The 19,331-nt window shown below is 39.5% G+C and overlaps 1 protein-coding gene across 2 annotated transcripts; it reads left to right on the top strand.

The window, feature by feature from the left end:
• The first annotated feature begins 2,715 nt into the window (after positions 1-2,715).
• Positions 2,716-12,503, top strand: LOC114640423 (T-complex protein 11 X-linked protein 2-like). 2 transcript variants are annotated; one of them, XM_028789323.1, is made up of 7 exons: positions 2,716-2,826; positions 3,668-3,888; positions 7,447-7,583; positions 8,808-9,025; positions 9,120-9,301; positions 10,365-10,528; positions 12,271-12,503. In XM_028789323.1, exons 1-7 carry the CDS (start codon positions 2,731-2,733, stop codon positions 12,501-12,503), a joined length of 1,251 nt encoding a protein of 416 aa, XP_028645156.1. In that variant the 5' UTR covers positions 2,716-2,730. The 2 variants fall into 2 exon arrangements, with proteins under 2 accessions (XP_028645156.1, XP_028645155.1); XM_028789322.1 differs by lacking the exon at positions 2,716-2,826 and having other exon boundaries at positions 3,809-3,888; positions 12,252-12,295.
• Positions 12,504-19,331: the final 6,828 nt, after the last annotated feature.

The raw sequence follows: 19,331 nt of genomic DNA, 5'->3' as shown, positions 1-19,331 counted from the left end.
TAAACCAAGATTTCGTTGTAGAAAAGAATGATTTACCTGAAGACAGGTATTTATTTATTTATTTATTTATTTATTTATTTGGTGAATGACTGCTCTTCTTGGCATAATTCCATAGCATAGATGATTTTTGATCATGTTTGGCTTGTTTTATTAAAACACGCAGCAACTGAGTCTGTCTTAAATAGTATTAAATATTAAATTAAATTATACAGCAGAGTAAGCAGTATAATTATTTAATGTAAAAGTGTTCAAGTGACTAGGAGAAGGCTCAGCAGTTAAGAGCACTGGCTGCTCTTCCAGAGGACTTGGATTCAATTCCCAGAATCCAAGTGACTGCTCATAATCGTAACTCCACTTCTAGAGTATCCGACACTCTCATACAGATATCCATGCAGGCAAAACACCAATGCATGTAAAATACAAATAAGTACAAGTGGTCAAGGGGGGATGAAGGATGGTCTTGTGGCTAAGCCCAGTTACTGAACAAACATGAAGATCTAATACTCAGAACCCATGTAAAATATGGCATGGTCCCAAGCTATATGTGCAGCAGAAACAAAGGATTGCTACCCTACCTCCAGGTGCAGTCAGTGGTCCTATTTCAAGGGAATGAGGTGTAGAATGACAGAATAAGATATCTAAGATCCTCCAGCCTCTATGTGTGAACTCCCAGAGGAGCACATAGACTACATACACAGAGACAACAGTCACACACATACAGGCACACAAGGTATGAAAATATCAAATAATATCTAAATACCAAATAAGCCAATGTAATTATTGTCAAAATGTTAAGCCTTAGGTTCTAGTGAAGAATTTCATATCTTTGCAGATCAACTTGAAGAGTAGAGCTATTACAAGGTAGTCCTATTTTTCTGTCAATTAAGTCTGTGCAGATAAACAACTTTTCTTTCCTCAATTTTGATTTCATTTTCTCTTTGTGGATCTATTGTCTCCATATATGTCTTTGCACCACATGCATGCAGTGCCCAAGAAGACCAGAAAAGGGCACTACATACCCTAGGACTAGAGTTAGACAGCTGTGAGCTACCATGGAGTTATGGGATTCAAGCCATGGCCCTGGAGAGGAGGAGCTTCCATTGCTCTTCACCACTGAGCCATCTCTCTAACATCACAAATAATTTTTCTAATAATGATATTGCCATTTGTCACGAGTAAGAGGTTTCAGATTTATACTTTCTGTTTGAATAAGAAAAACGAGCCTTATTGAAGTTCTTCATAATTATATCGATTCAATTCATTTATATTGATATTGAAGTACATGAAGGAGTCTTTCAGTATAAATTGAATGTTTCTAATGGATTGCTAGCATTTACATGTGGGCTAGAAAATGGCTTAGAAGGTAAAGGTGCTTGCTGTTGACCCGTTTTATCCCTGGGACTCACATGGTAGAAGAAGAGAACCAAATTATATAATTTATCCTCTTACCACCAAACAGATTCTGTGACACTTTGTATGTGTGCACATGTACACACACAGTGTAGGTAAGTATGAAGAGTTAAAAGAATACTTTTTGCCAGAATGTTATTTCATAGCTTTTTAAATTTCCCACCTTGAATGCCTCATTTATTTTGCTACTGTAGGGATTCTGTTACTAAAGCACTGTCTTGTTTCTTGGGATTCTCATGTGTGTTGCATTTATTTTGCTTGTTGCTAATAATGACACATATGAAGTGAGTATATCTTCCATTAATGGAGTTTTCACCAAAACACATGTATCCTAGGATCTTCTTAGTTCAATTCATAAAGTTTGGGGGAAAAAGTAAACTTCCTGTTTTTTTAGGAATAAGGTAAGTGAAGAACAGGTTAGGAAGGGGAAAGTCATAAATTTTATTTAGTTCTGTGAAGTGCACGAAATCCTTCAGCATTATAAACATGAAAAAAAATCCTTCCTATACTTCATACCTAAGTGAAAAATATCACGTACCATGAAGTTACACATCTAAGCTAGATGCAGAATTATGATCAAAAGTCAGAGTCTCAGTTTTAGTTTATGGTTCTTCCAAAGGGGGAGGGAAAGGAGAGGAGAAGAACAGGGAAGAGGAGGGAAGGAGGGAGAGAGGGAGAAGAGAGGGAGGGAAGAGGGGAAGGGAGAAAGAAAGAGAAGGAGAGAGAGAGAACACAGAGAGAGCAGAGACAGTCAGAGAAGACACAACTTGAGAAAACCGGACAGAGAGAGAGAGAGAGAGAGAGAGAGAGAGAGAGAGAGAGAGAGAGAGAGAGAGAGAGAGAGACAGAGAGAGAGAGAGACAGAGAGAGAGAGAGAGAGACAGAGAGAGACAGAAACAGAGAGAGAGACACAGAGAGAGAGAGACACAGAGAGAGACACACAGAGAGAGAGATGTATATTGAGAGAGGGAGAGAGAAGAGATGAAGAGAGAGACAGGGGAGATATTGGAAGAAAAGGAGGGACAGAGGGAGAAAGTAGGGCATTTGGTTGGGGGCAGGGAGACAGACACTGACTGACATTCTGGTATTGTTTTGAGAGGATCCAAGAGTGTTTGTTTGTTGTTTTTCATCTGAGACTAACTACAGCTATTTTTTCAGCACTTCTCAAATCATAACTCCTCTCTGGCCTATCAGTTTGCTTGTTTTTCCATGATTTTAAATACTGTTTGAAGGATCATGATCCTGTATCAAATCTCTAGGTAAAGATCAATTTACACATTTAACTTTCTTAATAGTGTGGAAAGTAAGTTTGTGGAGACAATGTATAATGCATTTTGGGACCACTTGAAAGATCAACTGTCACAAACTCCTCCTGACTTTTCTTGTGCTCTTGAACTTATAAAAAACATAAAGCAGGTGAGTACCCAGTTTTTGCTATATTGATACAAAGTCCCCAGACCACCTTAGACCTTGGATTATTAATATTCACATTATTAATCTTCTAAGTAGCTTTTATGAATACATATGGGATGTATTGACTCTCATTTAAAAACGTAATGTATCATTCAATAAAACATATTTTTACTCAATTACTACTATGTTTTTAAGTGTTCCAGAAACACCAAAAAAAAAAAAACCCTATTACCCACAGGGATTTACATTTTAAGTCAAAAAGCTATTTCAAGTGACCATTTAAGAGTAACTTGCTTACCAGGTGGTGGTAGTGGTGCATGCCTTTAATCCCAGCACTTAGGAGGCAGACACAGGCAGATCTCTGAGTTCGAGGCCAGCCTGGTCTACAGATTGACTTACACAGGACAGCCAGGGCTCCACAGTGAGACCTTGTTTCCAGAAAAAAAAACACTGAAAAAGAACATCTTGCTTATTTTCCCTTGCTCTTTGGAGTAAACTAATCTAAAGTTGCCCTTAACTTCTGTTAAGGGCATCATTATTTTTTTGGAGGTGAATATGTTGTTGTGGCCTATACTTAAATGTTGTCTCAGTGTTATTTTTATTCCTGGTTTTAAGATCATTTCCCTTAAAAATAATGACTATTGCTATAATTTCCATGAAGCCTAGAATTATAATCATCTTCTAAACAGAGAATAGTAACTATGCAAGAAATTTAGAGACCCACTTTCTTGACCCCCTAGAAAACAAAGTCTGACATGCCTTTAGCTTGAAAGTACTGTTCACTGGGTGCATGTTTAGGATTCTAAACATAATGTGGCTCCTTTGATTTTTCCTTTGTGGGCAGATTTTAATGTCACTACTACTACCACGTCAGAATCGTCTAAGAAATGAAATTGAAGAGGCACTGGACTTGGATCTCCTCAAACAAGAAACAGAGCATGGGGCTCTGGATGTTCCACATCTCTCCAACTATATTCTCAAATTGATGGCCCTCATGTGTGCACCAGTTAGAGATGAAGCTGTTCAGGAACTAGAAAGCATCAAAGATCCAGTACAGTTACTGAGGCAAGAATAGAGTCATGCTCTTTTAATGTATTTTCTGTTGTTAATAGCATGATATCTCAGTATGAGTAAATTACAAAGAGAAAGGTAAATATTTTGGCTCCCATCCTTGAAGTCCAAGGCTGAGGGGCTGCATCCAATGAAAGTGTTGTTTCTGGTGGGATCTTGAGGTGTTAGAGAACAACACAGGATGAAAGAAGGAGAGAGAGAGAGAGAGAGAGAGAGAGAGAGAGAGAGAGAGAGAGAGAGAGAGAGAGATATTTAGTTTTTCTGATTTTGTGAAATCACTTCTATTCAATCATGGTGATTTCTAGCCCGCCATTCTTGTGTAATCCTGGTGATGGTTTAAAGGCTTCATTTATAAACTCCATAATTGGATTAAGCTTTCCACCATCTCAGTATCTCACAGTTGGGTTTGAGGTTTACTAGTTTTTGAGCAGAAACCTATTTTCAAACGATACCATACCCTACTCCTGAAATCCACCTTATGTATCATGAAAGAAAATTTGAGCCAAATATTATAGTAGACCTATGTCTTATGCTGAAGACATGGCTAACATAAGTTTTCACTTCTATTTTCTCTGTTTACTTTTTAAATTTTAACAAGTTATTTATTTAAAATTATTTTATGTTTACGAACATATTGCCTGTCAAAATGTGTGTATGTGCACAGTGTGTATGCCTAGTATTTGCTGTGGCCAGAAGTCAGTGTTGGATCTTCTGGAACTGGAGTTATAGATGTTTCTGACCAACCATGTGACTGCTGCAAATGAATCCATTTCTCTGTAAGAGCAGTAAGTGCCATTAACAACTGAGCAATCTCTCCAACCCCTCTTGTTTAATATTTTTGGGTTTCATACTATATACAATGCATATTATTCTTTACTATTCCTCTTTCAATCCTGCCGATCCATTTTTTTCTTCCCAATTATTCCTCTTCTGAAGTTTGTTTCTGATTTTATGCAGTACATGCACAGGTATCTGCAACTGCTACATGTTGGTAATTGTAATGGCCTTGCTAAATCCAGCATTCCTCTTCATCCTTTGAGTTTAACAATCTTTACCTCCTCATCTTCTATAATACCTGCTGGACCATGGAAGCAATGACATACATGACTTCTTTATGTCTGGGCACTCAACAATCACTTATTTTAGCCCTTTGATTAGCTATGGGTTTCCACATTAGCTGTTACACGGTGTGTAAAACATATTCTATGTCCCAGGCTGAGAAGCACTACTGACTAACATGGTTTTACTCCCTGTCCTTTTACTTGGTAAGGTCAGTATGGCTGTTTGATTTTAATGCCATGTAAATGATCATTTGGATTCCATACATTTCACGAAGTGTTTTTAAGGCATTTAAGTAGAGTACTAATTCTACAGATTTCGAGCCACCCCAACTCAAGTGTTCTATTTCCAGTCTAAACTCTGCAGAAACAGAAACAAGGATTCTCAATGTTTTACAGCTAAAACAAACAGAAAAGAAAAATGATATTATTTTTTATCACCCACATTTCAACCTTTCATAGATAATTGTTAGTGCTGTGGCAATTTTTCCTTGTATTGACTACCCTTTTCCAAATGTAGCAGAGTAGCCACTGTGCAAAGAGCTCTAGAATGGTTGTTGAAATGTCAACATGTGTCTCTTTTTAGTTCTGCTGCCAACTCACCATTTGGCCTTTGGTCCCTGAATGGTGCATTTATTTAATGTATTAGTCTGTTTCATAAAGAGTTCTTTTAAAAAGATATTTGCATAGTTTTTGACAGGCCAACGTCCATAGTTTTACAGGGCTCATCCCTGTATCAGACATGGTTTTGAATTTGAGTCTCTTACTTGTAGCATTCTGTATAGCATTGAAATTCTATAGTGCTGGAGTTTTGGAGGCTGCCCAGCAGCTCCACTAGGCATTGCCATGTGTGTGGATACTCTGTCAACTCTACCTCTAGGGCATACTTTTGCCTAAGCTGCCAGAATATTTCATATATGTTTTGAAACCAAGACAGAGACTGTTATTGCTTCATAGCTCATGTATTCTGTGTGCTTACATTACTAGGACCATTAGGGCATTATTAAAGCTTACCATTGTCTTTTCTGACTTTTTGAGTGGAGCCTAAGATGCACCTCAGCTTGTTTGCATTGTGGTGGTTGTGTTGGCTGAGGGACACTATACTGAAATTCAGGAAGCAGAGTCTCTTGGCAAGCAAATGGTGGCATCCTGTGGGTACATCCTTGTAATCTTACAATAAAGGTTCTTACTTGCCTCGAAGATCTTGGAAATTCGAGGGTGTATTTCCCATTGCTGTATGATCAGCATACAATTTCCTTCTATCCATACTCAGCTCTTTAGAAAAGGAATTACTTGGTATATTTGGTTTGATCCTAATGGCTTTTTTACTATTTACATTGCCAGGCTTTAATTTTTCAAGTTAGTCTACCCTCCTTATGTTTCAATTATGAACCTCACCTTTAAGCTATATATTTTCTTTTCATGTATTTCTGCACGTGATTAAAAGTAGCCAGGAGGGCTGGTGAGATGGCTCAGTGGTTAAGAGCACTGACTGCTCTTCCAGAGGTCATGAGTTCAAATCCCAGCAACCACATGGTGGCTCACAACCATCTGTAATGATATCTGATGCCCTCTTGTTGGGTGTCTGAAGACAGCTACAGTGTACTTACATATAATAAATAAAAAAAAAGTAGCCAGGTAATTCCTTCAGTATCATGCTAAGAAATTTCGTTTCCCTAATATCTTAGAGCATTGCTCTCAAAACCTACCTTCTGTAAAGCACTTTGAAAATGGACACAATTTAAAGTATCTGATAGTTCATATCAAAGGTGACTTTTAATCTACTTTCCTATAAGGGAATCCTATCTGTTTTCCAGTAAAACTTTTTATTTTAATTTGAAACTTCATCATAATGGCCTTTAGTATCTGTATTTCTGCCAACATTTGGTAATTAATATTTTAGTAATGACCAAGAACATCAAACATACTACAGATATTCTTTCCTTCTTAGATCCTTAATAGCCCAGTCATATCAGCAAACCTTTTTTTATAGCCTGTTTCTCTAAATCTTTAGATTCTGCCCATTTTCATATATTTGGTGGATCAGCAGTTCTAATTTTCAAAAGTAATCTCCCATAGTCTATTTTGTTGCACTCAGGCAAAATACTCAAGTTTCTGTAATTTCTAAAAAGCATAGATTTATTTATTACAGTTCTGGAGATAAGAGTATACTTGATATATTATAACATGATAAAGAGCATTACCTGGTCAAATAGAGCAACATTAAATTCTTAGCCTCAGGTCCTTTTATAATAGAATCCACTTATTTGTAAAACTGAAGCCCTCATGACACCTCCCATTAGGCCCCTACTCAAAGCAACTAAAGTTTATTTTTGGACTACATGTTCAAATCCTAGCTATGTTTAACTGAATTCAGTATTTTTCAGCTCCTTTCCTATTCTCAATACTGGGATTTTATTATTCTTTCCTTGAGTTCCACTCTTGAACACCAGATTTCCTTTCAAACTAAATGTTCTGTATTTTTCTGTGACAGGGGTATCTTCCAAGTTCTAGGCCTGATGAAAATGGACATGGTGAACTATACTTTCAAGAACATTCGACCATATTTACAGGACCATTCTATACAATATGAACGAGCTAAATTCCAAGAACTCCTTGACAAGCAGCCTGGTACGTTTAAAATTTAACTAGAGAGGGAAATTGGCCTCTAATTTGTTTTTTTTTTTACAGTGTTTTTCTATTTTGAATAGAAAGTTTACTTCTTGAATGAGAAGCAAAATTTTCCAAGACAGAAAGTCCTATTCAATTCACTTTTTTAAAAATTAAATTTATTCTTTGATAATTTCATACATGTACATGGTATAATCTGATTAGTCTCAAGCCCAGCCTTTCTGATGCCCTCCCATCACCAAAATTTCCCTTTTAAAAAATCTTCTCTTACTTTCCTGCCTTTTTTAATGACCATCTGAATTTGAAGATTACCTAAATCATTATGGGTGTAGAACCATCCACTGGAGTAGGAGCATCTCACTTGGTGGTAGATCATTGAATGACTCCTCTTCCTCCAGTAGCCATCAAAGTAGTTCCTGAAGGACAGTACAGCACAATAAGCCCTTCCCCTACCCATGACTGAGTTTTGACAGCTCCAATCTTATGCAGACACAGTACAGCCTATGACAGCTGCTTTGAGAACACAATTGTAATAACTATGTCATGTCCAGAATATAACAATCCATTGCCCTCCTCTCTGTTATCCCACTTTCATACTGTTTATGCCTTCTTTTCTATGATATTTCCTGAGCTTTGGAGAGGGTGTGATAGATGTTCTGTTTAGAGCAGAATGTACAACATTTACTTATTCTTACAATTTTGAGAAGCCACAATCTTTGTATTAACTGGTGTTTACTGCAAAAAGAAGCTTCTCTGATCAAGGTTACAAAGAACACATATCTGTGCATATAAACATAAATATGTAGAGATAAGTTAACAACATCTCTATTTAGAAAAATGAGTGAATAGGTTCACCCCTAGGGACTATGAGTTCCCTACCCATGAGTCTTTGCCAGTTACACAAAGCCATGCATGAACTCCCTCTTATGGAGTGGGTTACACACCCCATTAGAAAGTTATTGATTACCTCCATATTGGTTGTAGTATAGCAGATCTGGCCTGGAAAATTGGCATTGGGGTAAACAGAGTCCACAGTTTGGTTTGGAGTTTGCCAGCAGCTGCCTGCATAGTGCCTTCTTGTACTATGAAAGCTATTCTGGAAGGAAATAACTATTTCACCTCCAAGCTTTTAAAATTAATGTTTTCTTCATCAAGAAAGTATATACAAAGTCTCCAACTTTATGCTTTGGCATTTAAACATACATGTTCAACTTTCTTTCATAGATCTTCTTGATTGTACCACAAAATGGATGGCTAGAGCTGCCACAGAGCTTACAGCATCACTACAACGTGCATCTGTCACTCCAAGCACCTCTTCTGGCACAATAAGTTCATTTCCATCTCCAAAACCTGACCCAGATCCACCCAGTCTTACAATAGTGCTATATCAAGGGTACCTAAATCTTGTTCTCAGGGACCATGGGAGCGAAGAATTTCCTGAGGTATGGATGTGTGTTCAGGCATTTACTTTGTTATTCTTTACCTAGAATCCCCATTAGAACTCTCCTAACAGCATTTTCTTTCTTGCTTATACAGACTCTGCTGATGGATAAAGCACGATTGCAGACCATGAGATCCAAATTGCGCCACTTGACCATTCTAGCCTCAGTTTTACTTGTGGCTAGAAGTTTCTCTTGTGGTGTTTTATTCAGCTCACCAGAATTTGTGGATAAACTGAAGTGCATAACGAAGGCTCTAACAGAAGAATTTAGCTCCAAGTATGTTTCATTGATCTCTCTCTCTCTCTCTCTCTCCCTCTCTCTCTCTCTCTCTCTCTCTCTCTCTCTCTCTCTCTCTCTCTCTGTGTGTGTGTGTGTGTGTGTGCATTTGTCTGTGCAAGTATGTGTACATGCCACGTGTCAAGGCCAGGGGTCAACTTCAGGGTCTTTCTCTTGCTTTCTACCTTATTTTTTGAAACATGGTCTCTAATTGAAGTTGAAGCTGACTAATTAGGCTAGACTGGCTGCTCAACAAGTTCTAGTAAGCCACCTGTGTCTGCCTCCCTAGTGCTGTGATTACAGTCGTGAATCGTCACTTTTGACTACAGAGCTATACTCAGGCTCTCATGCTTGTGTGACAAGCACTTTACCAAGGGAGCAATCTTACCAGCTGTCTTATAAATTTCTTTTAGAATGGAATATAATATGGCATTTAGGCCATAGACAGGCAATATAATATTCCAATATTCTTCACACAAAGGATTTTTGGAACAAGATGCAAAAGTGTTGATACATTAGGTTTGCCATAGAGAAAAATAAAAAGTTTTCAGCCCAGAAGGAGAATAAGATGGTTACTTTGCTACAAATTTCGTTATGTTTTCTAATAGTGAAAAAATATATATTTCATCAAAGGACAGTGGATTTTTATTATTTATACCTATGGCATAGAGATTCCATATCAAAGTAGAAAGAGGAAATAGAAATTTATTTGTAATTTTTTGGTAAACTAGGAAAGACTATTATGTAAAGTATCTATGAATACCTTTCAACAACATTTAAATCTTCACTACTTAAAAGCGTATTGAATGGCTCTTGGAATGTAACCAAACCCTTCTCCAATATATATTGTTCCATATAGTTGGCATATAGTACTATATGTATGAATAATTTGGTACCTTAAGGTTAATAACAGGACTATTTTACATGCTCATTGATTCAGATTGTTTATTGATGGTGAGAGAATCACATTTTTTCCCTTGGGAATGCTTAACTTCTAATATGGGTCTTTCTGGGTTTGTCCCTTATATCAAAGAAACTCTATTTTCTATCTTCACTTATCTAGGCCAGAAGAATCTATGTTAAGTGTGAGTGAACAAGTATCTCAGGAAATACATCAAGGTCTCAAAGACACAGGTCTAACTGCGCTGAGCAGTGAAAACAGGGCATCACTTGTAGGACAACTCCGGAACATTGCCAAGAAAGAGAATTGCATTCGTACCATCATCGGTAAGAGTTCAGAAAGTGGTTAAGAAATATCAATAACATGCCAGGTGGGAGTTTGACTCTGCTCTGAGACTTACTGAACATTTTAAAAATATGGAGCCAGAAAGTGGTGGTATGTAGAAGAAATTTAATCCAGCAACATGGGTGCTCTGCCAAGGCATCACATCAAAAGACTGTAGGCATACCCTTACCACACACCTTTAATCCAAAACAATGAAGGTAAAGTTACTTTGTAGAAGGAAACAGCCATGTTTGAAAGTGACCTCTATTTAAAGGGCAGACAAAGTGATGAATCAGAGAACAATTTGACAGAATGGTCAGAGGTGGGATTATACCCAACTTACATGTGAACATGAACAGACAGTAAGGAGAGGCTACTTAAGAGAGGAGAGAGAGAGGGGGAGAGGGAGAGGGAGAGGCAGAGAGAGAGGGAGAGGGAGAGGGAGAGAGTGGCAGAGAGAAAGAGGAGACAGGAGGGGGGAGGGAGGGAGGGGGAGAGGGACAGAGTGGGAGAGGAGAGAGAGGAGATGGGGGGGGGATAGAACCACTCCAAAACCCTATGTTGGAAAACTGTCCTTACTCTAGGATTTAAGGTACTATACAGATTCCTATACTCATTGTTGGGTTTAATGCTGAATTACAATATAGAATAAAACATATTATATTGTGGAATAGACACAGTAAACTTGGCCAGTTTTCTTATTTTATTTTATGCAAGAGTATTCTATCTGCATGTACACCTGTATGCTAGAAGAGGGCATCTGATCACATTTCAGATAGTTGTGAGCCACCATGTGGTTGCAATTGAACTCACGACCTCTGGAAGCACAGCAACCAGTGTTCTTAACCATTGAGCCATCTCTCCAGGCCCTGGCTAGTTTTCTTTTAACTTCTTACACTCCAATTTTTGTACATGGGTCTGAACTTAGTATACCAGCTTTAATATATGTTCTCGGAATTTCAAGTTTGATGTTTATGATGATCTTGCTAGGCAAAATACATACTAGCATCTCAATTATAGATATGTAAAATAGTTTAAAGAAGTAATCCAATGACCAAAAGCCATAATTGTCTTTCTGATTTCACCATTGTGCCTGTGTGTTTTTTGAGGGTATGTGTTGTGGATCAATCTCCATATCTTGCATATGTTATGCAAGCATTTGGCTATTAAAGTTACACCTCAGGTCTTAGATTATCATTTTTGATAATTCATTATCTTTTTGTGTTTGATGGCATGTCTTCATTCCAAACAGAACTGAAATCATATATACAAATCAGCAAATGAATGTCTGGATCACTATTTGATATCTGTGATGAGATACCACAACCAAGGCAATTCTCATAAAAGAAAGCATTTAATTGGGGAATTGCTTTCAGTTTCAGAGGTGTAGTTTATTATCATTATGGCATGGGACATGGTAGCAGGCTGGAATAGTACTGAAGAAGTAGCTGAAAGCCATATCCTGATCTGCAACCAAATGAAAGAGTCTGGGTCTGGCATGGGCTATTAAAACATTAATGCCCATATCCAGTGACATATTTCCTTCAAAAAGGCCACATCTCCTAATACTTCTTATCTTATTGAAAATTTCTACTCCTTGGTGACTAAACATTCAAACATTGGCCTATTGGGGCCATCTTGTTAAAACCACCACAGTAAAAAAAAGTAAAACTTTGGTGAGCAGACAGTGAACTGTCAGTTTCTTCTGAAACCTGTTCCTACTTTCTTTTTTCCCCCATTACAGAACAACGGATACATTTATTTCTTAAATGCTGTTTGATTCGTGGCATGCAAGAATCTCTTCTAGACTTCCCTGGAGGCCTTCTTTTCATTGAGCCAGAGTTGGCAGAACTAGGCTGGAAATTTGTTAATCTGATGCACCACAACCAGCATGTGTTTAGCCCTTACTATGCTGAAATCCTAAAAAATATCATCTCTCCACCAAATGCAGAAGAAAATGAAGAAAAACCTATTTGATAATGCTGGTCCCAAGTCCTGGCACCAGGAATTCAAAGAGAGGTCTCATTATAATGCTGGGATAACATCACCTGTGGCCAACAACTGCAGGTGACTCTCTTCCTCATTAAGAGCCAGGATGCAACTGTAGTGGCCAACCGTACGAACTCCAAATGGCCCAGTCCCCTTCATTAATAAACTCTTGAGCTGCAAGAAAACATCGGTGTCTTTTATGATACAGCTAAAGCCATGTCCCTTGTCCCTTTCACCCAAGTATCTTAAAAACAATTGGGTTCTCACTTTTCCTTGCAATGGCAGACCAGTTTTCAGTATCATAGACTGGACAGGCATCAAGGCATTGTATATTCTTTTTATTTTCAACTGGATATTTTATTTATTTACATTTCAGATGCTATCCCCTTTTCCCTTGCCCCATTCCCCCTGAACCTCCTATCCCACGCCCCTGCTTTTATGAGAGTGTACCTCCACCAACCCACCTATTCCCACCTCCCCACCCTCGAATTCCCCCACACTGGGCATCCAGCCTTCATGGAACCAAGGACCTCCTCTCTCACTGATGCCCGACAAGTCCATCCTCCTCTACAAATACAGTTCAGGGTTGAGGAACTAGCAATACAATAGATGCAAACAGTCAAGGAACAAGCAAGACAATAAACACAAATAGTCAAGGAACAAGCAAGGCAACAAACAAAGGCCAGTGATCACTCTCCTGTGATCATTGTTTTTAAAGGCTTATTAGGTTGGCCAAAATATCTGAGCCTACTACCCTGTCCTAGCCCGAAGTCATTTTCATGCCTGAAGCCTCTGCTGAATGGGGGGACACAAGGCTAAATGTAGCCCCAGCTGGCCTTGCTGTACCCAACCTCACAATGCCATCTTCCCAAACCCTGCTTCAATATGGCCTGATCTTACTAACCCTGCAGAAACACATTATAATTAATTTGACATGATACTCTCCATTTATTGTAGATATGCCAAGTTTTAAAGAACACAAAATTTCTTATTATTAATATTATTTCCTTTTCATTGGAAATAGATTCTTTTCTCATAGAAGAAATAACATAAAAATCCCATGAAAGTACTAAACTAGAAATCATAAATCATACACAAAGAAATGATTCCGATCCTTTCAAGCTGTTTGAAGGCAGCTTCCGGCACTTTGGATTCATATAGGCTTTGACCATCTCTGGGCTAGACATGGGGATGTAGCTCAGTGGTAGAGCACATGGTTTGCATGCATGAGGTGCCGGGTTCAATGCCCGGCATCTGGAAGGGCCTTATTTTTTTCACATAGGAAGTGACAAACTGGAAGACTTTTCCATGGAGACCTCCTTTGTCTGGTGTGGACTATAAAAGAGCTCATCTATGGCCACGACGACAATGTTCATCTATAACCTTGAAGATATTTCCATGGAGACTTCCATAGTCTGGGGAGTACAGCTTCGCCATGCCTCCAGGAATAGATATTGGTCACAGATGAAGTGAACCTCTGCTTTCGAGCTGGTGGTAGTTTCCTAGTGGATGTGTTTTCTCAAGCAAATTAACGAGATGTGTGTTCTGAGTGTGCACATGCATGTGCGTGTACTAGCTTCTATAGCTTCATTATGTCTAATATTTATATTCACCTTAGACCAGGATTGTGTTACAATCTCGGGTTTATATTGCATATTCCTAAGATACGAAGTTGTATAAGCCCTGAGAATATACAGAGGTGAAAAGATTCCCCAAACTCCAGAGATAAGATCCCATCAACTCCAGTTCACAGATTATGTTCTCCCCCTCCCACCATCAGGCCTGACTCGCACTGATGTAGTTCTCATGATGCGGTTTATATTACATATAACTAAGATACAAAGATTTATATGTCATGAGACTATGCTCCAGTTCAAAGCCTGTGTTCTCTCCCTCACCAACATTAGACATGACTTGCACTAAAGCAGTTCTCATGATAACCACGAGGGGGCAGCACAACTATATTCTTAGCCCCCTATCCCATCTCCGATCCAAATGCTTCTATGAGAATATGCCCCCACCCACACTCACACTCCCACCTCCAGACCCTCGATTTCCCCCACACTGGGGCATCCAGCCTTCATTGAACCAAGGACTTCTTCACCTACCTCTGCCTCACAAGGTCATTTTCCCCTTTGTATACACTTGGGGGCATGGGTCCCTCCCTATGTGCTCCAAGGCTGGTGGTTTAGACACTGGGAACTCTGGTTGGTTGGTATTGTTGATCTCCTCATGGGACTGCGAACCCTTTCAGCTCCTTCAGTCTTCACTTTAACTCCTCCATTGGGAACCACATGATCAGTTCAATGGTTAGCTGTGAGCATCTGCCTCTGTATATGTCAGGTTCTGGCAGATCTCTAAGGTGATAGATGTATCAGGCTCCTGTCAGCATGCACTTCCTGACATCCACATCAGCATCTACATTTGGTAACTGCACAAGGGTTGGATACCCAGGTGGAACAGTTACTGGACGCCCCCTCCTTTAGTTTCTGTCCCACACTTTGTCTGCATATTTGCTCCCATGAGTATTTAGTTACTCCTTCTAAGAAGGGCCAAAGCACCCACACTTTGGTCTTCCTTGTTCATGAGCTTCATGTGATCTGTGAGTTGTATCTTGAATACTGCCAGCATTTGGCCTAATATTCAATTACCTGTGAGTACATATCATGTGTGTTCTTTAGTGATTAGGTTACCACACTCAAGATGATATTTTCTAATTCCATCCATTTATCTAGGAATTTCTCAAATTCATTGTTTTTAATAGCTGAGTAATATTCCATTGTGTAAATGTACCACATTTTCTGTACCCATTCCTCTGTTGAAGGACATCTGAGTTGTTTCCAGCTTCTGGATATTATAAATAAGGCTGCTATGAATATAGTGGGGCATGTGCCCTTGTTATCTGTTGGAGCATCTTTTGAGTATATGCCCAGGAGTGGTATAGCTGGGTCCTCAGGTAATGCTTTCCCCAGTTTTCTGAGGAATCACCAGAATGACTTCCAGAGCGGTTGTAGCAGCTTGCAATCCCACCAACAATGGAGGAGTATTCCTTATTGTGCACATCCACACCAGCATCTGGTATCACCTGAGTTTTTGATCTTGGCCATTCTGACTGGTGTGAGGTGGAATCTTAGGGTTGTTTTGATTTGCATTTCCCTGATGAGTAAGGATATTGAACATTTTTTAGGTGCTTCTCCGCCATTCAAATTTCCTCAATTGAGAATCCTTTGTTTAGCTCTATACCCCGTTTTTAATAGGGTTATTTGATTGTCTCGAGTTTAATTTCAAGAGTTCTTTGTATATATTGGATAGCAGCCCTCTATTGGATATAGGATTTTCCCGATCTGTTGGTTGCTGCTTGCCCTATTGACAGTGTCTTTGCCTTACAGAAGCTTTGCAATTTTATGAAGTCCCATTTGTCAATTCTTGATCTTAGAGCATAAGCCATTGGTATTCTGTTCAAGAACTTTTCCCCTGTGCCTAGGTATTCGAGGGTCTTCCCCACTTTCTCTTCTATTAGTTTCAGTGTATCTGGTTTTATGTGAAGGTCCTTTATCCACTTGGACTTGAGCTTTGTACAAGGAGAGAAGAATGGATCAATTTTCATTCTTCTACATGTTGTCCTCCAGTTGAAGCAGCACCACTTGTTGAAAATGCTGTCCTGTTTCCACTGGACAGTTTTAGCTCCTTTGTCAAAGATCAAGTGACCATAGATGTGTGGGTTCATTTCTGGGTCTTCAATTCTGTTCCACTGATCCTTTTCCTGTCTCTGTACCAATGCAATGCAGTTTTTTCTTTTATCACTATTGCTCTGTAGTACACCTTGAGGTCAGGGATGGTGATTCCCCCAGAAGTTCTTTTATTATTGAGAATTGTTCTAGCTATCCTGGGTTTTTTGTTATTCCAAATGAATTTGCAAATTGCTCTCTCTCTCTCTCTCTCTCTCTCTCTCTCTCTCTCTCTCTCTCTCTCTTCCTCTCTCTGAAGAATTGATTTGGAATTTTGATAGGGATTGCACTGAATCCATAGATTGTTTTTGGTAAGATGACAATTTTTACTATATTAATCCTGCCAATCCATGAGAATGGGAGACCTTTGCTTCTTCTGGTCATCTCTTCAGTAAAAATAATAATAATAATAATAATAATAATTCAGGCATCTCACTGTGTATCTCAGACTGGTCTGTAATTTACTTTGTAGCCCAAACTGGATTGCCTCTCTAATATAATTTAGTACAACATTTTTTATCTCAGTTTCCAGAATATTAGGCTCTACCCTGCAGAAACCTTGCCCCAGGAGGATCCATCTGATATTCTGAAGCAGCTCCTGGCTGTATAGTACCTTACACTTCAGTGGTGCATCATTTCCATGAGGACAGTGTTTATGTCCCTTTAATATTACACTGAAGGAGAAGTTTTGAACATTTTCCCCTTCACATTCCCCCCACATACACTGTGGTCCTGCCGAAGAAGCAGAAGTAATGTGCACCATTACAGCTGTGAGTATACTGTTCCTGTTGAGAATTCAGGGACCATTTCAATAGAGGAAAATATAAAGCCACACTCTCCCCTTAGCTGATATTACCTGGTGATATACTTGAGTAGCCTTTGTCATGTACTGAACAATGTATGACTTAACAAGATATACAACGTACTCATCACATAACAGTTCATTGAAACAATTTAGGATGTAAGAACCAGAGATGAACAATGTCCACCCAGGCGCACCTTCCTCCTCCTTACCAAAGAAGGGAAGACAGTTCTGTACACCAGGGAGCACACATGCCTCAGGCACAATCTGAGTGCTTATGTATGCATTATGTACTCATGCTGATGGTGCAGAACAGGCTTTGAGTCTTGTCTGTGTTGTAGGAAGATCTGGCCATGAAAGGACTCCTCCAAAGTATTTCCTTTACTTCAGCATCATTTTAGAGACACTCGTTTGATATCAGAAAGCGAGTAATCTACTGAGCAGTACAAGAAGGAACAATGAGATGAAAAAGAAGCAGGAATCACAAATGCATTACTAGCAATACTGTAAGCCTTGTCTTGGTTACGGTTACTACTTCCTTGCTGTGAAGAGTCTTTATGACTAAGGAAATGTACAGAACAAAGCATTATACAGGGAGCTGGCTTATGTTTTCAGAGGGTTAGTCCAGTGTCATCATGGTGAGGAGCTCACCAGGACACAGGCAGGTGTGACTCTGGAGCAGTAAACCAGAGTTTACATCCTGACCACTGACAGGAGGCAGTGAGGAAGAGACTGTTCCTGGTGAAGGCTTTTGAAATTTCAAATCCTAACCCCACTGACAAGCCTCTTCCAACAGAGCCACACTTCCTGATCTTTCCTAAACAATCCACAGATGGGAAACAAAGCACTCAATTATATGAGATTAGGGAGATAATTGTCATTTAAACAACCTCAGCCCAGCACTGGGATTTCCTCTGCCTCATCACAAGCTCCAAAGAGAGAATTGTGGTTGTTTGAGAATTCGTGAACCAACAAGAATCTATTCCAAGATGTCATTCATTAGTAAAAAAGACTGCTGTGTGAACTTTGGGGCAGACAGAAAGCCACTGAAGTGACTTATCTATAATAATGTGGTCTTCTGAAAACTGTATTTTCATTGGGGGTATGTCCATGAATTAACCTGTCTGTCTTGAAACTTTAATGAGGTAGTGCAACTTTTACTTTTTCAAAGTCTAATTGTAATGACGGTTCTTAAATGCTTTAGCCTACCTTCTAGCCCAGCACACACCACAGGTAGTGGAAATGCAAGGATACTGGGGATGTAGACTTGTTTATAAATGGTTCTTTGGAGCTATTCCCATCTATGTTGTCTGGAAATCTGTAGATCTGTTCACAGGAGTCAGCAGTTGCAGCTTGTTCTACTTGCAAACACTTGACAGATAGAGCAGCCTAGCAGTTCAGTAGAGTGAGTATAGGAAAGATGAATCAACAGCCTTAGCTGTACCTAGCAGAGACAGCCAGGCCTCAGCCTTGGCACAGGTCAGCAGAAGGGACCAGCAGGAGCTCCATGAGATGTTCTCGGCTGTACATCTCTCACGGAAAATCAGTAAAGGCTAGATTCACAGCTAGCTGTCCCAGGAAGGCAAGGTCGGCCTCAGTCACAGTTTGCCCACTTCTTTATATTTCCCTTCAAATATATCGTGGGTTCCACCAATTTCACCTCAGCGTGTCTCTTGCCTCAGCACATGCATCTGTTGCATCCTACATCACTCTGTCAATTAGCCTGAGTCCTTGGAGCACCAAGAAACTGCAACACACCACCAGAAGATTTTTGTGTGTTTCTCTCTAGGGAGTCCCTACAAATGGAGCTCCTCTGCCCTTGTAAGGCAGACCAATGCATGGCTGTAGTTAGCAAGGAATCCTTCATCATATGTCCTTTCATGTGCTTGCTTTAGAAGAACCTCCTCTCTCCTGTGTCTGCTTCAGTGAAACATTCCATGACCAGTCTGCCACTTCAGCTAAGTATTCCTTCACCTGTTTGCCCCAAGAAAACACCATCCCTCTGACTTTTCAATGAACCCTTAAGTTTCCCCTTCAAGCTTGAGCACACAGGAATTTATGAACTGTCATCTGCCTTAATCAGAGATCTATTGCTGTGAAGAGACCCCATGATTAAGGCAACTCTTAGAAAAGAGAGCATTTGATTGGCCTCCTGACACTTTCAGAGGTTAGTGCACTATCAACATGGCAGGAGCAAGGTGACATGCAGGCAGACATGCTGCTGGAACAGTAGTTGTACATACTGATGCATAGACAGAAAGAGAGACTGGGTCTGGCATGGGCTTT

Source organism: Grammomys surdaster, unplaced genomic scaffold, assembly GCF_004785775.1.
Source record: "Grammomys surdaster isolate TR1022 unplaced genomic scaffold, NIH_TR_1.0 125816, whole genome shotgun sequence".
NCBI classification, from domain to species: Eukaryota; Metazoa; Chordata; class Mammalia; order Rodentia; family Muridae; genus Grammomys; species Grammomys surdaster.
The sequence above is the reverse complement of the archived record's forward strand: the minus strand, read 5'-3'. Positions and strand labels throughout refer to the sequence as shown.

What these genes read in the sequence shown, in the direction of transcription:
- LOC114640423 (XM_028789323.1), top strand. Translation starts at nt 2,731, where the DNA reads ATGTATAATGCATTTTGGGACCACTTGAAAGATCAACTGTCACAAACT. An exon ending in GGAGCGAAGAATTTCCTGAG is followed by an intron (nt 9,026 to 9,119) that starts GTATGGATGTGT and finishes TTGCTTATACAG; the next exon opens with ACTCTGCTGATGGATAAAGC. An exon ending in ACAGAAGAATTTAGCTCCAA is followed by an intron (nt 9,302 to 10,364) that starts GTATGTTTCATT and finishes TCACTTATCTAG; the next exon opens with GCCAGAAGAATCTATGTTAA.